Consider the following 22,401-nt stretch of genomic DNA (forward strand, 5'->3'; position numbering starts at 1 on the left):
GCTGAGATTGGTGCTGTACCAATCTCAGCTGACATAGGGCGATAGGCGGGGTACACCTTGGACAGTCCATCACAGGGCCACACATAGAGACAAACAAGCATTCACTCTCACATTCACACCTATGGTCACTTTAGAGTGACCAATTTACCTAATCCCTGATAATCAATATATTGCAAGAAAATCATATAGCGTTTCAACACAGTATCTGTCTAACTGAAGAGAACAAAATGTCTGTGAAAATTTAGAGCGCCTTAATTTGTTAATTATAATGTCAACATTTCCCCTGGTGTAACGATTAGTGTATGGCACAAGGAAGGACAATTATATATGTTATTTTGACTGAAGACACTACCCATAGTATTAGTAAGTATATAGTCATTTTAAAAAAAAAATCTGAAGAAGAAGAACAACATCCTCTCTGGTATGTAAGAGCCAGCAATTCAGGTAAATGTTATCCCCACAATCCCATAATATCATGAAAAAAAACAAAACACAATTACATGGTTTTTATGATGTACACATCTGTGAATGTGACAATGAGCAAATCTGAAATAACTCGCCATTGAACAAAAGTGTTGTTAATTTAAGTGCTGTGTAAGAAATGTATTACTTTTTTAAAGATAAAAGAAAATGGCAAGATTAGAGAGTGGACTTACTTGCAGATGCATCCCAAAATTTAATAGAGCCGTCAGCATGTCTGGACAAAGACAAATAATAATGGTCTCTGTTCTTTTGGGAAGAGAGTGGGTAATAAAAGCTGAGAGCATCATGTCCTGTTCTCACCCTGTGATGATGATTTCTGGGTACGTGTGGGAGCCTAATGTCCATGTTCCTCCACTGATTGGCCACTCCTGACATGGTTACAGACACAGTGTTAATAATTTTGAAAACCCAATCACGTTAGCTTCTCTTTTTTAACCCGATTAGGTTAAATAATCAGTGCATTTTTGGCTTTGCAATAGCTTTAAAACATAATAATGCATGTGCAAATGACAACCCAAATATCAGTGAATACTTAAAAGCATTCATTGTGCAGTTTCATTTTAGTACTCTTAAGAGGAAGGAGTGTACTTTGCATTTGAAGCCTTGAATCATGCTCAGACATTTCGACAAAAATGAATTCCAGCCTCACACTGTGATTCCTCATTTCTACCTTTTGGCTGTATCCAGTTTTCTTGTGTTTAGCTCCTATAGAATAGAGGATGGGGATGATGTCGGGAGGACAGTCAGCAAAGTAGGCTGTGCAGGTCACTGGAGACTCATGGACGTCCATGGGATAAGGGTTCTCAAATACAGGAAAGCTGCAAGAAGACATAACAGAAGAGGCAGAAAGAATAAGGTCCTAACAAGGAGGAGCTAATTATATATTATATTCTAATCATTAACTGAATTTTCTTTGATTTGTCAAGGCTAAAATATTTTGGGTTACATATAATTCCAGAACAAAATAATACTTTGCACATCTATTTAATTAGAAACTTTTCAATTTCACTTATATTATTATTATTATCATTATAAGATAAGATAAAATAGTCCTGTATTCTTCCCGTAGTGGGGGAATTTACATTGTTACAGCAGCAAAGGCAGCAAAGAGAATTAATAAATAATAAACATCCATTACCAAAAAAAGTACTATAAAGATATTAACACTAAAAAGTTAAAATAGAAACGTTATGATTTAGAGTGTGAGGAAACTGAGCATAAACTGTCAAATCTATACCCTCAAGGTTGAGGCCACTGACTGCCCTATAATAAACAATGTAAATGCAATTAGCAGCTAATTAGTGAGCTGACAATGTCAACAATATGGACATTGTTTTAACTAGACTAAGACTGATCAGGAGCTATTTATATCTTACTGCTTTAATTAAGTAACCTGATTAACTAGGAAACCTAATTTATAGGTAAGTGCTTTGCTGCTATGCTGACGTATTCCCCAGACGCAAGTGTTAATCAGTCAAAACTGCACCTTTATATTTGCTCATTTAAAGTTAATTTTGGAACCTCATAGGAAAGGAAGATATAATATGCAGTCGTGCCCCATTATCTCAGGTGTACATTGTATGTGAAACACATACTTGCTCTGTGTCAGATCCACCACAATTAAGTCCTTCTCCAGGAGAACCACCACTGCATACGGCTCCTGGACCTCTGTAAGATACAAAGCCACATTGAAAAGGACAAAGCTTCATTCACATTTACACCAATTACAACCAAAAACTTCTCCACTCCAGAGATATTTCAAGTCCAAAGGTTTCTGCCTTTCATACAGCCCTAATTTTTACGTTTGACAACTCGGTGTGATAGGATTATGTATTCTTTTTATATTTGGTATTATTTCTTAAAGTTACTGTCTGTGTGTGTTTGCTTTTTCCTTTTTCTGTTGGTGTGTGCTGCTAGCTGAACATGGCTTCTGGATTTCATCTCATCCACATGTCCATTACTTCAATCCAAAGTCACGGCAATACTCACAGACCAACTCAACCACCACTTACCTGGCAGATGGTCAATCACCCACCCTGTGGTAGTGAACACGGTGGCGAAGCTATTTGTCTTCTTTGTCTATTTTGAAAGATCTTGTTCCCCATCTCTCCACCTGTATCTCACACCTCACACTGTTATCCCCCCGGTGTTCCCTGTTTGCCTCTTGTTAGGATTAGTACCAGTATGTACAATTGTTTTGTCAAATCCTTTCATGAAATTTTTGTATTAAACCTGTGCTTCAATTACAAATCATGCCTCTGCTCTTGTGCCCTGTCATATTACCAATCCTTACAGATAGTAGTGATTAAATCTGAGCCACAGAAGCTCAAAACCAAACAAATCCTGTTGCTGTTTTGAAGACATTACCAGAATCCTTAATCCTTTTGTTAGTGAAAAATATCCACAACATCATCTTCCTCTATGCTACTGCTAAAGCAGCAAAATAGATTTAGAGGCTGACATGTCAACCAAAGCTAAACCCAGAGAATATATGACTCCTACTTTTTCCAATGATTTTAAATTGGCACATACCATTGTTGTAGGGAGTATCACAGAGCACCATGAACTCTACAATGGGATAGTCCATCTCAAGCACAGTGATGGCTTTGCCGTGCATGATAGTTAACGTTGGTCGTCGCCCTGCCTTGTCATACGAAAGTCCCCCAGAGAAGACAACGAAAGGCTCACTGTAAAGAGGGAGAACAGTTTTCTTTAGAAAACTTCACTTAACTGGGCAATAATAGAATAAATGAAATCTACTTATCAGACAGATAAGATCAGACAGACTATTTGTTATATACACATATATATATATATATATAAGTATATTTATGTGTGTGTGTGTGTGTGTGTGTATGTGCACTTTTGAGAACATTTGTGAGAAATAAACAAAGGTAAAATGTCATTCATAACAATTTCCAATCCAATCCAATTCAACATTATTTATAAGGCACTTTAAAAAACAACATAATTTCCCTGGAAGGATTCATGAACCCTGAGATGAACATAAATGACCCGGTGCTCCATTAAATTAAATAAACTGTTTTTGAAAAGCTGTATTCAAAAGAATCAACCAGCTGGTCTAAAAGCACAGAACAATCATGTGTAATTTCACAAAACTTCACAAACTATAATTATAAAATAATGATTTTGCCAAAAACACAACTGCATTTTGCTTCTATTACAGGCGTGTGATGATCACCAGCTGGGGGAACTTCAGTGGCTTTTAGTAGCCTTCTCATTAATTCAGTTGGTGAAATAACCACAGGATGAAGCATAACTTCTAGTGAATCATCTATTGATCTAAGAACAAACACACCTGTTTCTTGAGGTCTTATACTCCACTTTGAGTATGGGTTTACATGACTCCTTCCTCCCATCCTTCTGTATTTTACCTGAAACCAGCAAAAAAAAAAAACAGAAATACAGTTTTATCTCATCATGCACACAATTCTATTCAATCTGCATACATTTTCATGAAACAATAAGCCAGACTCACGTTCTTCTGTGTAATAATTGAATGTACACAATCATGAGGACCAGAGCAAAAACTGCCTGTCTATGGTCATTTTTCATTTCAAGCCATTTTATTTCGCTTAACGACTTCTCAGTTTTATTTAATAGACCACTACACCACTTAAGGATCAGAACATGCCTCTCCAAAGCTGTAATATTAAAGTAGTAATTATGACTAATACTCTCTCATTATAAAACCAACCATGAACGAGTCGAACAGAACAACACAATTCGAAGAAAAAAAACCCCTTCCAGTTCTATTTAGGGAATGGTGGAGTGGCAGACCATCAGCAGGGTTACCACATTGAAGGCGTTTTTTTTTTTTTTCAGCTGCTTCCCTTCATGAAATGCTTTGATATAAAAAGGAAGTATCTCAGCTGGAAGTTTTACTTCATGGACCTGGTGCTTAGAAGAAAAGCCCAGCACTTTCTGACAACGTCATTTTGAATTGTGGGGCTTTTTACGGCTTTTACAAAAGGGAATGCAGTCATTTCTAATATAAATCCTTGTGTCAGATCCTGTAGCATGAAATGAATAAATAAAAAGCATGTCCTTAATAATCCCACTGACTGTGCATGAAGTCAGTGATGCCGCATCGATCGGTTACAGTATGTGCTGCATCAACAGCACCAACTTCAATCCGAAGTAAACATGATAAAATATAAGGGCCTTTCTGTGTGGCTTTTGCATGTTCTCCCCATGTGTGCGTGGGTTTTCTCTCGGTTCTCCGGTTTCCTTTAAATTTACCTTTCCAGAGGGTACCCCACCTTTCACCTTATATCAGCACCTGTGACCCTCATGTGGAGGATAAAGCGGTAAAAGATGAATGAATGAATGTATATTTAAATAAACAAAAACACAGCTGCACAGAAATGGTCAGGGTTTGCACTGTCCATCTCTCATGTCAGGTGAAAGGTCATCATTATTGTTATTTAATTTACCTCTCATATTCACAAATTATCCTTAAGATAGGGAGGGTTTTCTGTTTGTTTGTTTTTTCCAAAATGTCACATACAGTTTCTCTCCTACAATAGAAAACAAAGATAAAACAGAAACTTTCATGTTATCCCCCTGCAAATGTGTCGCTATACATGTACAGTCTACACATGACGACCTCATTTGAATGGTACATTTCATTCTCAATTACCAGTGAAGCTATACTTGCTTCAAAAGCCTGGAGGGTTTAATCAATCAACAAAAAGAGCATATATTTCACAAAAGTAATGAGGAGCTAGAAGAATGCTGCTGCTAATGACTCTGCTGTGGCTTTGTCATTGTTGTTTTGTAATATGCAAAGGTAATCCAATTATTTTATGTTGCTGGTGGAAAAACTCCGACAGCAGGTTGGACAGCAAGCAACATCTGTACACAGTCACTGACAGCCGTGTACGGAATCAAGTCATGAACAAAACAAATAAAACAATGCCAAAATGTGAGCATGAAGGCTTTTAAAGTGCAGGTGGGTGTCATTATGTGGTGTTTGGCTTGCACTATCCTGCCAGAATTACTAGAATAAAGGGAGGGTTTCATTCTAAGGAGATGACAGGCAGTGGTGTGTGGAGCACAGGAAAACTCAACTGAAGTAAATAATTACTTCACCAGAAAATGACTTTAGGAAGTCTCATAGTATGTAATATTTACTGTAAATGAGGATGGGAAGTAATTTGTTATCAAATGTACTTTTACATTAATGTGAGAAATTGGAAATTATGAAGCTCATTCACCACCATCCTTAATGGGCGTTTACCGGAGCTACTTCCTGTTCCAGTACAAACATACGGTTCTGACGAGTAAGAGGTTAAAGTAATGACATAATAAAAATGCATGCTATTTATTTAGGAAATATAGTGGAGTGGAAGTAAAAGTTGTTAGAAATATAAATTAAGTACGAATGCAATCCAAAAATAAGTACAATAAATTACAGTACAGTGACAGCATTGATTCACCTCTACACACGACTCTATTTTATATGTCCCTCCTCGTTAATCTGTCACATAAACAATCTGTCGGTATTTAACCATGGTCTTTAGAACCTGCTGTGCTGCCCTCAACATTCACCGCCCACATGCTTCCCGCTCAGCCACGGTGTCTAGTGATGTCACCTATGATCCCAGTTTACAAGTAAGTCACAGTGAGGAGGTATTCATCACCAGATATCTGACAACATGAGAGTGAAATACACAAACCACACCAGAGTGGGGAAGAAATAGAGGAAAAGATAAGTCAGAGGAGGAGTACGTAGGATCAGAAGTGGAATGAAAATCACTCAACCCTGTATTCTCACCTGAAAAGCCAGATTTGCTTTGTCATGCCCTCTAAATGTGCAGACACTTGGCAGTGATCTTGTTTTGAATAATATAGAGCTGTTGGCTCCACACAGCCAGCTGCATTTGCCAATAAACCTTTGATAACCAGGAGAAGGTCCAAAAAAAGTGATGTCACTCCCAACATTTATAATATACACTACGATAAATCCCAGTGGGACAAATCCTGAGTCAGTTTATAAAAAACATTTTTCTCATAAAGAAATCACCTCTGCACACCATCGTACCCGCACTGTCAAGTGTGTTACTCTATTTCCCCTTTTCTATATCGTTAGTAAAAGGTAATTTCTGGAAAATAACCAATAGACATTGGCCATTTTCGTTTCCATGTTCCACGTATGATGCAAGCCTGAAAGCTAGTTGAGGCAGTCCACACGCCTCAAACACACTCCCTAGTTAAGCTACAAAAAATCTCTCACCGCCTGCCTGTCAGTGCTACTTCTGCCCTGTGCTGGTATTGCTGCCCGTGCATTAAGCCCCAACTCCCCCTCAGCATCCACCTGCAGGCTCCAACTGGGGATTGAAGATGTTTGCTCATCCGTCCTGACAATGCAAACATATCTGTGGGCAGTGATTAAGTCGGAGCCTGGACGCCAAAACTAAATCATTGGTATTCTGATGCAATAAACATTCAAAGCGTGGGTTGTCTGACTGAACTATGTATTGTAGGTAACAGCCCAAGGACCTAGTTCTCCCTGGTTTAAAATGCATTCAATCTCACAAAAAAAAGTGTGTATCTCACCATGAGGGAATGTGACCTGGAATGGCTTGGTCGTGTTTCTGAGGTTCCACAGCGTCAGGCTGCCGTCGGAGTGACTGCACATGAACTGTTTCCCCTCATGATGCCAGCTGACTGAGTGGATGGCCTGGATCAATATTACAGAAGGAGAAGACAAGCGTGATCAATGTCAAAGTAATACAATTTAGTTTCCATTGTTCAGAATCCTCTTTTTTTTTTTCAAACAAAGAGTGATTTTTAATTGATGGTTCTTATCATCAACAGCATCATCAACATGTTTCAGGAAGAACCTTGAAGCCCATTTTACGGCCTGCAGCACAAACTGACAATGTGTCCTTTGGTATTTGATCGGCTGCTTCTGCAACTTTCATATCCATAGCTCTATCGTGTGTGATGTGTGAGTGAAGACACCTCAGTTCTGTAGATGAAGTGAAATGTCATGTCCATATCAACAAATTACAGATATTGCACTTTGTTGCTCTGCATTCGCTGCATACCCGCTGGTGTCTTTTGAAGTCGTCCATCTTTCTCCCACACGATCTGTCAAATAACCTGGTGTCCACTTGTCTAATTATTTAAACATGCCAACGCGCCGATGAACCTTTGATCCACTCTTTGTTGTTTCAAAGACTTTTCACACCAAAATCCATCACTGTCACTGCCATGTTCTCATGAGGGACAACTCAGGCAACATTAAGATGTCAGCGTGGGATAAGTTATGTCATTTGGCCAAACGTAAATGCAGTGCCTTTGAAGTAAATAAAGCAGTTTAAGTATTAACAGATCCAAAATAGAAAAGGAAAATAATATTAAATATGTAATGTACAATGTAATTCATGCTATAAAAGAATAGAGTCAGTGAGACTAGTAGGAGTAGCTGAAATTCAGTACTTTCAGTACTTCCACTCTTCTGTTTAAGAGATGTAAGAGAGCGGTGTATTTTATTTGTACTCAGCTGAAGAGGTATGACACAGACACGCCAGCCTACGCTGGCGGTGATGCACATGAGACCACCTTAATGAATGTGAGCAGCATATGACTCTTAACAGGAGATGGGACAGGAGATGAGAAATGGCAGCGGATGTAGAGGATCAGTGCTGTGAAGCAAAACTGTCCCGAGGGGCAAATTGGGTTTGAGGCCACTGAGGGTACAAAAAAGGAAACGGATTAGATAAGAGTGATATGTGTTTGACAATGGTGTATGTGTATTGTCCTGTGTGTGTGTGTGTATGAAATTATGTAATATTGCAAAAAAAGAGTAATAGTAATATATGAAAAACTTCCAGTGGTTAGTCTTTTATAGCTGTCTTGTTGCGTTGAATTGTGTGCTTTATAATTACAAGAGGCATTTGCTGATCTTCGTCCCACCTGTAATTTTTCAGTCTCTCAGAAGTGCAGTACTTATGGTGGATTATTTATAACATATAAATCAGGAGCTACGCGTCGGCCATTAACTGACAAAGCATTTTAACATTTTTAGCATGAATGTACAACGTCACACGCTGTCAATAACCCAAATAAAAAATAGAACATCCTCAAAAGAGACCTTTATTTAAGGTTACACTGTTAAGTGTGTCAAATGAAAACAGACGGCGTGTTCTTCACCTGTTCCATTTCACAGTGCTGTGTGAGCTGTCAGACGCAGCCTGCACTGATATGACTGTGATGAGCATGCCTCAGTCCCCCAATTACTGTGTCTTCTTCAAACAGCAGTAATTGGTTGTCAGAAAAACAGGCAGCAAAATACAGCACAGACAAAAAGCTGCCTTGTTAAAAAATAAGAAAAGTTGATGCTGATAAAAGACGGAGACTGTATCACTTGTCTCTGAGACTTAAAGCACTTCAAGAACAAAAGGCTAATTTCTTTTTTGGAGTAGTGTAAGTGATGGATGAGAGGATAAGGTGCAGGCCCTGAAATGAGAGAGCATGTGAGAGCAACTTTTCCCTTAAACTGATTTATGCATCTATCACTCCCATATCTCAGTTCTCTGCTGTTTCTTCAATGACTAAATGCAGGCCACCAGAGGATTTGACATTTGAGCAGGACAGTTTTGTCATTAACTACAGGCCCTAAGCAGCAAAGTTTAAGTGTAAAAGATGGAGACATTTTATAGCTACACAGTGGCACTCACCTCATCATAGTAGATTCTGAAGTCGGCCTTCTTGCCCCGGAGGTCCCATTGTACGATGGTCCCACTCTCAAACCCTATAAGCAACTTCAGAATGGAGTGTGACAAGGAATCGAAAATAAAGAAATGATGAGTTATTCGCCAACGGTAATGCAACTGCACTCATTGCTGTAATGTAAGGGAGCTATTTTGCTAGTGGCACCCCATAAATACTTTTGCCACTTCTCCTCCTCCCTCTTTATGACTTCTATTCAGACACAGTTGTGTCTGATGGCAACGTTTCTTGCCTAGAGTTTTATAGCTCATCAGGACTGGAAGGTTTGACTTCTAATCAGTGTTACTGATAATCCAGACAATGTTTTTTTATCACCTGCATGACTCTGCTTCCTGCCAACATTAACAACCTGTATAAAACCTGTATAAAATGACCAGTATATACACGGTTTATGTTGCCCACAGAGTCTGCAATGTTGGTAAAAGAAAAGTCGACATTGATTCATTTTTAACATTTGTGTGGAATTACCAAGTGTGAGATTTATTCAACAACAGGTTGCAACCTCATGTTTTATATATGAAATTCTCCACCTACAGTCAGACCTGTTTTTCAATTATGTCTAGTAAGGCTGTGAAACTATGAGCTGCGCTGCCAGCATTATTTAAAACAGCAGTTATCTTAGCTTGTGTGTATTTTATTGTGGAGTAGAGTAAAACTTTTTTTTTTTTAAGCATGAATGTCTATTCCCTGCTGCCGGAGCAGTCATAATTAGGAAGGAGGCACTGTTGGCTCTTTATTTACCTAACATGAATTCATTTTAACAAGAAAAAAAGCAAAAGCTTTGAGAAATAAAAACACATACAGTATAAAATCCTTTTGTGTCTATCCCAAGTCATTCAGGTTAGAAACGTTATCATTTTTAATGCCGTCTTTTTATTTGTGCGTCGACAGTGTATGACTACAGCTGTAAACTCTCGTCTCGTCTTTATGTCTTCACCGCTTGTCAAGTCTGGTTTAATCGAGAGGCATAGAAAATCCACGGGGGGAAAAAAATCAATATGCTCTTCAATGGCCCCTCTTTTACAGGAACCTTCACTTGCCACTTTCCCCACCAATGTGACTGCAGCGTGACCCTGGAAAACCCTCCTGTCCTCAAAACATATTACCTGTAGGTCCCGAACAGTTCATATCTTTAATGCGTATACGTGGAAGCCTCGAGGGTGAGAGAAAAAGAACAGGAGAGTAACAACAGAGAGAGAGACTTTTCTGAGTCAAAAAGAAAAGCTCTGAAAGTGTGCAACTAGAAGACAGAAAACGATAAATGATGGAAAAGCAGAAAGAAGCCAAAAAAGGAAGAAAGGATGCAAATGCATTGAGCAGTGGGAGGTTGGAGGACAGACATCTAAGTGATGAAAAAAGGCAGAGATTAAACAAAGGCAAAGAAGTAGGAGGGGAGAGCTGATTGTGGTAAGGATGAGATGTGGTTCTTGAGGAGAAAAGAGAGCATCTTTTATCTGCCTCCTCACCTTGCCTTCATCCTTTGGGCTGTCACTCAAGTGAACCACGGGTCCTGGATGAGTTTTAGTTGAACTGTGATGAGAGAGAAAGAGAGATGAAAAACAGTTGAAAAAAAAAAAAAAAAAGATGTGGAGACAAAGAGAAATGAGTAATTTCACAGTTTTACTCTGCCCATACACTGTTCAGCCTAAATTGACTTGCTGCTTTGTGACATGACATTTCTAGGCACTGTATAGAAGAAAATACTGTGCATTGACTTTATTTACAGCTTTCAGCAGGGACCAACAATAACCAACCCTTACAGCATTTACGTAACGTTTAATTTACTAGTGATGTGATTTGATCTCTTTTCTCTTTCAAACCTAAACCGCATGTTTACAGACTAAGAGAGGACACCAGAGTATATACTGTATTGGTAGAAGGTTATTATGTCCAAGGAATGTCCTTCAAACCACCTTCCTCACTCATTTAATAAGTAAAAAACAGCACCGATATTGGTTAACAATTAAAAACAGTGGACTTTTAACTTCTTTTTAAAAAAAAGTGGTACATGGAAAACATTAAGAGCTGAACAAAGACCTCACAGCAGTTTCCCTGTTTTACATTACAATGAAGCATCAATCCTAATCAATCCTTATTCAAAACATAAATGTCACCACCATGTCATGGTCACACTGCTATAAAGACCAAGAGGAAAATATGAGTTAGTAACACTTGGATACTTTACTTAAAGCAACACAATGTAGGATTTCAACCTCCAGATAATGTCTCCAAGATTATTTTGATGGTACAGTATATCAACTCAAAACAGGGTATATGGCACTACTCTTGTTTCGGGTCGACTGGTAAATTCTCTGCTCGTCATCTACATTACATCTAGAGCATATGAGCTTGCTTTGTTATTGAGATCCTTTGTCCTCTCATCCATCTTGTTCATAAATCAAGTGATTGAAGCACTATGCACACAATGAGCAAGAGGTTATACAAGAAGGGTGGAAAACTCGAGCTACGCAAAGTGAAGCACGGTCGTTGTGTTGTCAGTTTTCTTAAGGTTTGTTTTCATTTCTATATATATTCTATACAATATACTGAGAAATAAAACAATGTAATTTTGAATGAAATGCTATAACATAGACATGGGTGTTTTTACATCAGCGGTCCTGCTTCAGAGTTGTCAGAGTTAATATCATTGGCTTGTTACTGCAACATATATTTTATGATATTTGTACAACTGTGGGGGGAACCTGAGAGGAAATAATTTATTGTGTTACTTTAAGGATAGTTAAGAGAAAATCTTTATTTCACTACATTTAGGTCATCTTGTGTTATTTTGTCATTTATTTTAAATAATACAAAATAAAATCTAAATTGAGACAGAGTAGGTGATTAGATTAGGTGAACCTTTAGTTCACAGATGTTTGAAAATAACACCTTCAACTACATACAGCATCACTGCATTGTTGCATATCAAGGCATCAATTAGTATAATACAATACAAACAACACAATATGCAGTATTCCCACAGTACTTTACTGGAGGAAAATGGAAGAAAACCTCTTCCAGGACTCCCTGAAAGAAGATATCTTGTATCTCAACGGGACCTTTCTGGCTAAATAAAGGATAAATTAAATAAAAAATGAAAATGCATGCACTTGAAACAGAATATCTCCATACTGCAGTGTTGCCATATTTACATAAGTAAATCTTCTGAGAACTTTCCTTCACCACAGGAAAACATAGCATGCAGCTGGATTTATATACGTGACTGTAATAAAATCAGACAGCCACAACATCTGTCAGTTTGGGATTAAGAAAGATTTGACAGACACAGAAAGGGAGAGATATGACAGCGTAGGTTTCCAAGGACCATCTCTACTTGGTCACCAGCTCACTACGCCATGGCAGCCGCGATCATAGCGTAACGGCAGAAATGTGAGCTGATCTGGGAAGCTGCATGTTAAGTGTGACTGACACTCAGATAGGGCAATTTGGTTATGCCTGCTGTCTGAGAGTGATAAAAAACATCTCAATACCTTTTCTTTTCAGTCTAAGGTATAATAAGCAAACCATCCGCAACACATCTGTCTAGTCACTGAAGGGCCACAGTGAGAAGAAGCCATTAGCCAATCTGGCTCCAGCAACCATGTAAAACATGTAACATGCCCATGAATATTTGACCAAAGATACTGCATTGTACAGCCAAAAAAAAATCCCATACCACATATATACACAGTATACAATGTTAATCTAGTATACAAAACAAGTTGATAGTTGAGAGAAAGTAAAATGTTGGCAGCAAGTTTTGGCCCAACACTCTGGGGGCGAATATGAATTAATGGTGAGTCACTGACTGACTTAGTGACTCCTAATAAAGTCTGCCTTTCAGCTACCAAGGCCAGTCTTTGAAAGGCACAAATAAAATCAAAATGCTTTGAGAACTACTTAATTCAGCCATGAATAGCGTGTCAATCAATATTTTCTGAAAAGCTGTGAGGCCACTTGTGCGGAAGTGAATCCTTCCAATAAATCCTTATTTCTTTCTGTCTGTGTTTCTTTTTTGAAAATGTCTTTCGATTGACTTCCCCCTTGGTGGCTGTGTTTCTGACAACCCCTTTATGTGCAGTGCCAACACATCTCAAATGATTACCGCCACCCACCAGGTTACTTTATTGTAATAATGCCAAAACTACAGGAACAATTTCAATCGGCAAAAATCTACGATTTCTATTTAAAAACAAATTGCATCACTTTAAATACACAGTATGTAATGTCTGCTGCTAGGGGTCCCTCTCTCAATCTAAACAATAACAAAGACCTAGTTTTATGACGCAGTGAAGCAGCATTGGCTCATGAGCCTCTGCTCATATCCAATCCACATTAAAGTGTGACCCCGACTGACCTCTCTCTCTCTACCCAGAACAAGCTGAAATGGTGCTATCCCTACTAACAGACAAGGTTCAAAGAACACTAGCCCATGGTTCTCCTAAGGTTAGTTACAACCAAACCATAAACTAGGGTTACAGAACGTACCCTCAGGGTTAGGCAGGAGCCTAAACCTAAATGTTCCCTAAATACTGAGGGAACCAAAAAAAGGAAACGATCTCCTATGGTTGCTCTGATGTTCCCATCTGGTTCCCCTATATTTTCTAACCATACATCTGCAACCAAAAACTAACATTTGGGGAAAGTTAGGAAAACTTCAACCACAGGATAACCTAGGGGGGAACTTTCAGGGAACGTTCCCGAAACCAAATGGTAACGTTCCCAGAACATTCTGGGAGCAAAAAATTGTAAGGTGAGATAGTAATTTAAGGTTTATAAAGCAGCATGCCTCATAGGACATTTCTGCTCCTTTTAAACAGACAGATCAATAAATCAGCTTCAAGGCTTCAACAACAGTACTAGCGCACTAATAATAATAATGATCATAATAATAAATCATCTCAAACATGGATGGAATTCAAAATCCAGGCCAAGATCCTTGACTTGAGCCAAGATCCTTGACTTGAGCCAAGATCCTTGACTTGAGCCCAAATAAATGTTGGCATATGCTACCGCTGTACAAATGAACATAAATACAATCTTTTATCTAAGGGAGAAAATTAATGGAGGAAATAGACTAGAGAGCAATAACTAATGGAATGAGCAAAGGAATGTCACCAGAAAATAGAACAAGACAAAGAGACAAAAGGAATGTATTTGTTCTCCTTTCAGTCATGACAACCAAGGCTGCAGATAATCACAAACAGAAATGCAAAGAGACCTTATGCTAAAGCACGGCTGGGAGAGTCATGGCAACCTGTCACAGAAAAGAAGACACAAAAAATCAACAGGACACATGATGAAGTGAATGTGTGTGAGTCCAGTATCAGTGGATTTTAACACTTGAATAATAGCCTTTTGTTTTAACATAAATATACATTTAGCGTTTGTAGAGCTCAGAGAATGTTGAGGCAGTCAGTGTGCAGGGAAGAAAGAGAACAGGAAGATGAGAACGTTCATGTTTTGCAGCCAGCGAGCTACACCCCCTGTAGAATTATTCTTATGGGCTCTTTCACTAAACATCCATTCAGACCACAATGTTCCCACAATCCTCCTCACCCCTTGTAGAGAAGGCAATGACATTATATGTAACAAGCATCCTTTATTGTTTCTCTTGTTTTTATGGTTCCCTTGACTGCAAAAGTTAATATTATACCAACTATATTTATTCATTACTCATTGGTGTCCTATTTATTATTTATCCTGCAAACTAAGACTACATGTTAATGTTTATTTGTGTGCACACAGCACAACAAACCCACCTCTGTAGCCTTGTTCTGTTTTATGTAATAATACACTGCAGTATGAGATGGAGTTTTGTTCAAACGATATCATTTGAACTTTATATACTTTAATCCGTATCCATTACCTTTATTATATCTGATCCTTCACCAAGGAGGATCAAGAAGTGTAGTAGAGAACATTGTTAAGTTGTGTGCATAGTCCACCTTCAGAGGGTTGACATTGTAGACAGAGTACAGGCTACAATGTAATAACTCACTGCTTAAATTGATTTAGAAACACTGAAAAGTTTTCTTCAAGCATCTTAAGTTTCCTCATCCTAAGAACATGGCATTGAGAGAAGTTAACTTCCTGTCCATCGCGACTCTTATATCCTCCATGTTAATCAAGCAGTGCAACTTAAATGGCATCGGCTGATTTTCCATATTTAAAGGTGCAGTTTTTAATATTAATGGTTTATTGTCAAAAATGGAAAATGCTACCTAAATATAAGTATGTATGTGGGTATAATCACTTAAAAATATTGCTTGGGCTTTAGAGCCATAAAATAAATCTTGTAAGTTTCGTCAGGGGCCTCCATATCTTGTGCCGCCGAGTTTCTAAAGAAGCACAAATGGACAAACTAGCCAGAATGTGCATTTCACAATTTAAAGCAGAAGCTTACTAAACAACTGAGGAAGAATTACATATTTTCTTGTATATAAAGGCCACTGAAGTTCACTGACGGATTTGGGAAAGCAAGGTATGAGAGGAAGAGTCGTCCATCTGCAGCCTCACCATTAGATAAAACTTACACATACGCCTTGATTTGTCGAAAGCGAAAAATATTGACTATACTTTAGTTGCCAAAAGTGCATATTGTAAGAAAATCGATGCAAAATTCTGCAAAAAGTTGGCCATGTGTCCTGATTTGCAGCAACACAAACACAGAAGTGTTGTATCTTGTTCCAGACATATTTGCAAATGTAGAGTGTTATCTGACAGACATGGATGCTGTTGCCATTTCTGGCATCACACTGGTTCTGCATTTGCAATCTAAAATTACTTATTCATTTCATACACAAAAAAACAAGAGGTTGGCAAAAGCTTCTTTCTTTATGTTCCAATCTAAACAGCAGAAATGGCCAAACATGCCAAATATGATTACGGTAGAGGAGATGCCAGGCGTAAACATCATTCTGTTCATCAGAGGGATCCATGAACTGCAGCAGAGTGTGCACTGGGCTGGTGTGTTTCCCTATTCCCTCTTGCATCTCATTTTTTATATCTCATTTTGGAATGAATCTCCTGGAGATTAAATTGTGCATTAAATATGTGGCAAAGCTATTTGAATTTCAATGAGATTCCAACCCTCATGTTTGAGAACAGTGGCTGTTTACACCACAAAAACAAAGGAAATGATTTTCAAGCAAGCATACTTCAGGCCCAGTGTTCAATTAAAGTATCTGTGAATGGCAAACACTGCCGTGACAAAAATGCACACACATACCAAATATGAATCACACACAATTTGTACACAGTGGGGAGAGTGGGTAAGGATCATTGAGTGAGCAAACTCATTGCCCCACTAAAATAAATATTAAAAAGTCACCACTCATCCCTATTCATGTTTAGTGGAAATGCTCTACAACCAAACACTGAAGCTCCCCAGTCGCTCTGTGTGTGTTGAAAAGATTCACTCAGTGCCCGTTCAACTCCACATGAACCCCACTTCAGAAAGGTGGAGAGTGCTGACTATTAGAGAATAGAGAATACATTATGCATTATTATGTATGCTCACACAGAACAGACTATGCTCTCTCAACTTTCTGCACCGGTTTGGGATTATGCATAATCAAATAGTTGTATTACTGTATAAACTTTTGGTTAGTTGATTGATGATTTCGGCATCTCAGTCATTCAACTGTCCTTTTATACAATAAATGTCAATGAATGAGAGCCATGGAGACTACTATGTGTTCTCCTATAATGGAAAGTGGGAGTTCCTGAGACAGTGCATGGTGCAAAAACTGCACACTTAGAACTTTCACACTTATGTAATGGCAGGGGATAAGTATAGAGCACCATCTGGCTAGAAATATAAATCTGTCTGTACTGAATGTGGTTGGGTGTATTGCTGACAAGCTGAGGTAGTCAGGTGTTAAGATTTGCAGTGAGCAGCTCTTGGGAAAAGCTTCCCATGTTTTTTTTTTTGTTTTTTTCCAGTTACTTGACATGAGGGAAAAAGGCATCACTGTGTTTTAAAGCACTAAGATGTGTTGCACAGTGGAGGTTTCACAGCTTCACTGTGTAAAGCTGAATTCACTTTTCACACACGAAGCTGCTTTAGTGTATGAACCCAAAAGTACTGTTTACAAAACTAAGATATTGAATGAATTACTATGAATTAGGCAGAACAGCTATTACAATTTCCAATAGAAAACGTTAACATTGTCTATTAGTAGCTAGCCCTGAGGGATCTAAAATGACCTTAAATGAAAAGAGCGTTTGAATTGAACATTGTGAGGGGACAGAAGTGGAGCACTGCTGCATCCCTGTGTGCACAGCCTTTGCTCATATTCTATAATTAAATGCTAAACATTCATTGCAGACACGGACTGTACCTGTATCTCTGCATCTTTGGCTGACAGCTTACAGGAAGTAGTCAGGCTGGCTTATTGAAAACTAGCAAGAGACCGTGCATCTAGTCAACTGTCAGAAGTTGTGAAGTGTACAAAAATAACACATCCAAATCATTCCACTCTGTTGCACCCTTGCAGTGAGACAAATTCAAGAATGTTAATCGGTCAACAAAAATCCCCACTTCCAGGTGACAACAGGAAAGGAATGGATAAAAACAAGCAAACATATTTAGTTTTTAAATATACTGCGCTTTACAACAGAGGGAGGATCATCTTCTGTTGAATTACCTGGCAGACCATTGAGTATCACTGCATTTTAGGGCTGTAAAGTCCCGGCCGACTGGTTGATTAATCAGTCGATTCGTTAACCGCTTTAATCAGTCGATATCATCTAACCGCTTTATCCTCCACCAGAGGGTCGCGGGGGGTGCTGTTGGACAGTTCGCCAGTCCATCGCAGGGCCACACACAACTAGAGACAAACAACCATTCACTCTCACACTCACTCCTACGGTCAATTTAGAGTGTCCAATTCACCTAATCCCCACATTGCATGTTTTTGGACTGTGGGAGGAAGCCGGAGAACCCGGAGAGAACCCACGCACACACGGGGAGAACATGCAAACTCCATGCAGAAAGGCCCTTGTTCCAACCGGGGCTCGAACCCGGGTCTTCTCGCTGCAAGGCGAGAGTGCTAACCACTACACCACCGTGTGGCCCCGATACGTTCTGGTTCGACTCAAATTCTGATAAGTCGACTTTTTGCCATGTTGATTTCATACAGCCTGTGGCTAATTTGATTTCATCTGGAGGGACGTACCAAGTGCTAATGGGGGTGTTTTCAGAGCACCCCTGTTCCACAGATCACAGCGTGTCTTCAGAGAACACCCCCTTGTTTTCAGTACTCTGGATTAGCCCAACCCACAGGAGACAGAAAGACTACAGAACTTCCGGTGGTTTTATTTAATGCTGCGCTACAGTCAGTCCTCCTCTAACATCCATGTCAGAGAAAATCTCAACCATGGTCTCAGCTTCCGAAACTTTAGCAGTGATTGGCAGACAGACCTCCCACACATGCACGACAGTGTCGGGAGTGCTCATTCTAGTTTGGGCTGTCATAAGGAAACAAGATGGCTTGGTATAAGAGTGACTTGTGACTGACACTGCAGCAGGGGCCTTGACAGGGTAACACCACAAGAACAGCATGTGGGTGGGTGAAACCAGAAGACACAAACAGGCATACAATGGAACCGAGCCACATTTGTATAGTCGATGGCCCCTGTAAAAGTCAATCTGCAGCATAGCTCGGCAACACAGTCCACAATTGCAACAAAACAGCGACAACTGTGAAAGAATATTAAGATCTATATATAGTCTACACAACTTAATTAGAGAACAGTTTTTTATTCTAGTGTTAAATATTAAATCTCTCTTAAAAGTAACAATAGTTTGGCCAGGGTTTCCTAAGAAGGGATCAAATTTCAGGACATTTCATGGCAGTATTTTCTAAATCAAAAGTTAGAGAACCATCATGCACAGCATTATTGGGAGTAACAATATAGTTTGTTTTTTTTCTAATTATGTGGCTGAAGAGTTGTACAAGTACATGCGTGAGAAACGCCCCCTTAAAGCTGGGCTAATTCGTTTAGTTTCTGAGACAGCCTTTTATCTTATTTGGTGAAATTCTTCAAAATGCATGACCAGAGTCTTCACAACAGCTGAAAACAGCCAAAACAACACAATCCAAGTAGAGCTGAATACTGCAAGACTTTCAACACATTTATTATTTAACAAATTCATTGAGGCATTCAGAATAGCTGATAAAAAAATATATATATTCTATTCAAAATGCTTATTTGAAAAAAAAAACTAGAAGGCATTATCTCCCAGTAGAGGATCCAGTAAATTGCCATTTAACATTGCACCCTTGCACAACATGTCACAGTGATTTACCCAGAGCAACACCATTATACTATTTTACCACCAAAGTCACCAAAGGCATTTTCAACATTAGCTACTCACAGTTCGATGGCCTTGTTCCACATGATGACATATCCAGACAAAACGAAGGACTCGATGTTGACGATGTGTGTGTTTCCACGCTCTGTCCCCACATACAGCCATTTACTCTGAAAGGGAAGGTGGCAGAACGTGATCCTGAAAAAAACACACAAAAGAGCAAAGGAGGAAAGAAATCGTTAGAATATGAACAGTGGGTGTGAGAGCATTATGTATGTGGTGTCATTAAACACTGTGTTTGCACAGGTTTGTACATATTCCCCTTTGTGTTCAACAGGCTACAGACAATTTGGCATTTGGAGAAAACATAGAACAGAACAGATCATAGATACAACACATCTTCTACTGACATTGCAGGGCACAACACGAACAAAGTAAAGAAGCAAATATGGGCTATGATATTTAGGGAAACAATCCTTGGAAAAGACACAGAGTGATTCAAATGTGAAGCACTTACTTACTTCTAGCTCTTGTTTGTACCCAAACGTTGAAATGCACTTATTCTACGTTGTTTTGGATGTAATGTAATGAAACGCCACTCAAGTGCTTTTCGTCACCCGTTCAGCAATGATGTTAATTTTCAGTACCTGTTACATATAGCACTAGACAGACTGTAGCTTCACTGTCACAATCGGTGGCTAATGGTAATAATAGTGCTTCTTGATAGACACCTTGCACTGACTCATTCATGGATATCTGAGGGAAACAGTCTGACTCATTCTGCAAAGCTTTAATTTAGCGCTCACCGGGAAGGGGAAGGAATACAGTGACTTATGTGTAACTACTATCGCCTACATTCATTACTTCTGCCCTTTATGTTGCCACTCTTGCTTCTCACTTGTCAAAGAACTTCTGCACTCGGAATATAAACTCGCTCTGAGACTGTATAAATAGTTTTTCTACGCACATTTCAAAAATAACTGCCAGAAGTAGAAGCCTGAACTTTTTCTGTGTTCTGTTACATGCACAAGTAAGTTTAGCTACAGTAGTTGGACTACTGTGTGTCCACCTCCCTTCCACTAGGGGGCGATACAGCCAGTTCCAGTTCAGCTTGTGGATAGCTGTTAGCATGCCAGACGCAATTTAGAATCTTATTACCATCCACAAGCCCCAGGTCGGATTTTAGTTCTGTCATGGAAACGAGCTGACGACAGACATATGCACCATTGGGAAGCCGAAACCGCTTCTCACATAATAATCACCAATCTCCTTTGTTTAAAGCTTTAAAATTGCACAAAATTATTAATGTACAATTATGAAACACAGAATATTTCCCCACAGAGTTGATACTTCACATACATTATGCATTCTCATATGGACTGAGAGTGAATGTTACTGCAGGCAAGAAAAGGTTCGGTAGACTGGTAATATCGTACCTGACAGATTTAATCTCTGTTCTGAAACACTGCACTGATGTAAAAAGACTTTAGAATATGTGAGGAAACATTTTACAGCCTCAGCCCGTTAATAATTTTCTGTGCTACCTTTTGGGAATTCATATTTTTCCTTTAAACATTCCCAGGCCAAGACAGCATGATTTAAACTCTCAGACTGTTCAGTGTTTCCATGATCACAACATTGTTCATTTCGTTGTTCATTGTTCATACTTATGATATGATAGAGGCTGCTAAAAACCAATATTACTCTGCCATTGGCATTCATCATCCTTTTAATCATCTTAACCAGGGAATGAAGCGGACCCGTGCCAATTACTCCTGTCCACACCGATTACCGAGTACAGATGGAGGGGATCACTGTGCTCCAGCCACAAAGCAAACAAATCAGCAAAAGGCAAGACAATAAGACGGGCGATAAATCAGATGGCAGACAATTCAATAAGGGTTTTGGGGGGGCTTGGAGACACAATATTTAGTGTTTTTGTATATAGGTGGTGATGGCATGTCTATGTTTGTTCAATGTCTAGATGAGACTTTTAATATGAAAAAAACAATCATACAACACAAAAAGGAATACGAACCCCAACCATTTACAAAAACTAGTGCTGTCAATATTGATACAATACAATTGTTGATACAATAGATACAATATTTATATCACAGTATAGTATATTCTTATTCCAATAAGCCTGCTATATGCAAATATCTAATTATTGTGGCTACATTACAAAACAATTACCGATATGGTCAAAAATATTCCTCCAGAATTACCCATAACAATGTGGTGTAGTGTCCATCTTTACACTGGTAAATGTTAACCTGACATCCCCTGTTTTTATTTTAAACAATCCTACATAATGTTAATATGTCTGCAAGTTGTTCCCACCCATTTAGCTATTGCTGTTGATAGTTTGTTACATGAAAATTAGAGGATGACTGATTCTGCTGAAGCATGAAAAAGTCATTAATCAACATTTTTTCCTCCCGTTTTAAGACATTGGTGAAGTTAGTTTAAAAAAAAAAACACAAAAAAGGTAATGTGCGTAATGTTCAGGGCTGAAACAATTACTTGAGTAATTGATTATTAATCGATTACTAAAATGATCAACAACTATTTTGATAATCTATGAATCAGTTTGAGTGTTTTAAGTTTAAGTTTTATGATTTTTCAGCTTCTCAAATGTGAATATTTTCTGGTTTCTTTGCTCAATGTAAAAAAGAAATTGTTAAAACTGAATAATTTTGGTTTGTGGACATTTGAGAACATCATGATTTCCAGGTTTAAATATTTTATTTTTTTGACATTTTATAGACCAAACGATTACTGAAAATAATTGTTAGTCGCAGCCCTAGTAATGTCAAACTTGAAACTAGCTG

The 22,401-nt window shown here is 38.6% G+C and overlaps 1 protein-coding gene across 10 annotated transcripts in view; it reads right to left on the bottom strand.

Moving 5' to 3' along the window:
- Positions 1–22,401, bottom strand: part of stxbp5l (syntaxin binding protein 5L) — a 115,900-nt gene that overhangs the window by 32,886 nt on the left and 60,613 nt on the right. For all 10 annotated transcript variants that reach the window (XM_044019505.1, XM_044019503.1, XM_044019504.1 and 7 more), the window contains exons 5-14: positions 19,631–19,765; positions 10,713–10,776; positions 9,195–9,278; positions 7,066–7,189; positions 3,803–3,878; positions 3,016–3,170; positions 2,079–2,151; positions 1,154–1,301; positions 784–851; positions 657–697 (exon numbers count right to left, since the gene is read on the bottom strand). In XM_044019505.1, the coding sequence (XP_043875440.1) occupies positions 657–697; positions 784–851; positions 1,154–1,301; positions 2,079–2,151; positions 3,016–3,170; positions 3,803–3,878; positions 7,066–7,189; positions 9,195–9,278; positions 10,713–10,776; positions 19,631–19,765 (968 nt within the window). The remainder of the gene's footprint in view (positions 1–656; positions 698–783; positions 852–1,153; positions 1,302–2,078; positions 2,152–3,015; positions 3,171–3,802; positions 3,879–7,065; positions 7,190–9,194; positions 9,279–10,712; positions 10,777–19,630; positions 19,766–22,401) is intronic.

Source organism: Solea senegalensis, linkage group LG2 (genome assembly GCF_019176455.1).
Source record: "Solea senegalensis isolate Sse05_10M linkage group LG2, IFAPA_SoseM_1, whole genome shotgun sequence".
NCBI classification, from domain to species: domain Eukaryota; kingdom Metazoa; phylum Chordata; class Actinopteri; order Pleuronectiformes; family Soleidae; genus Solea; species Solea senegalensis.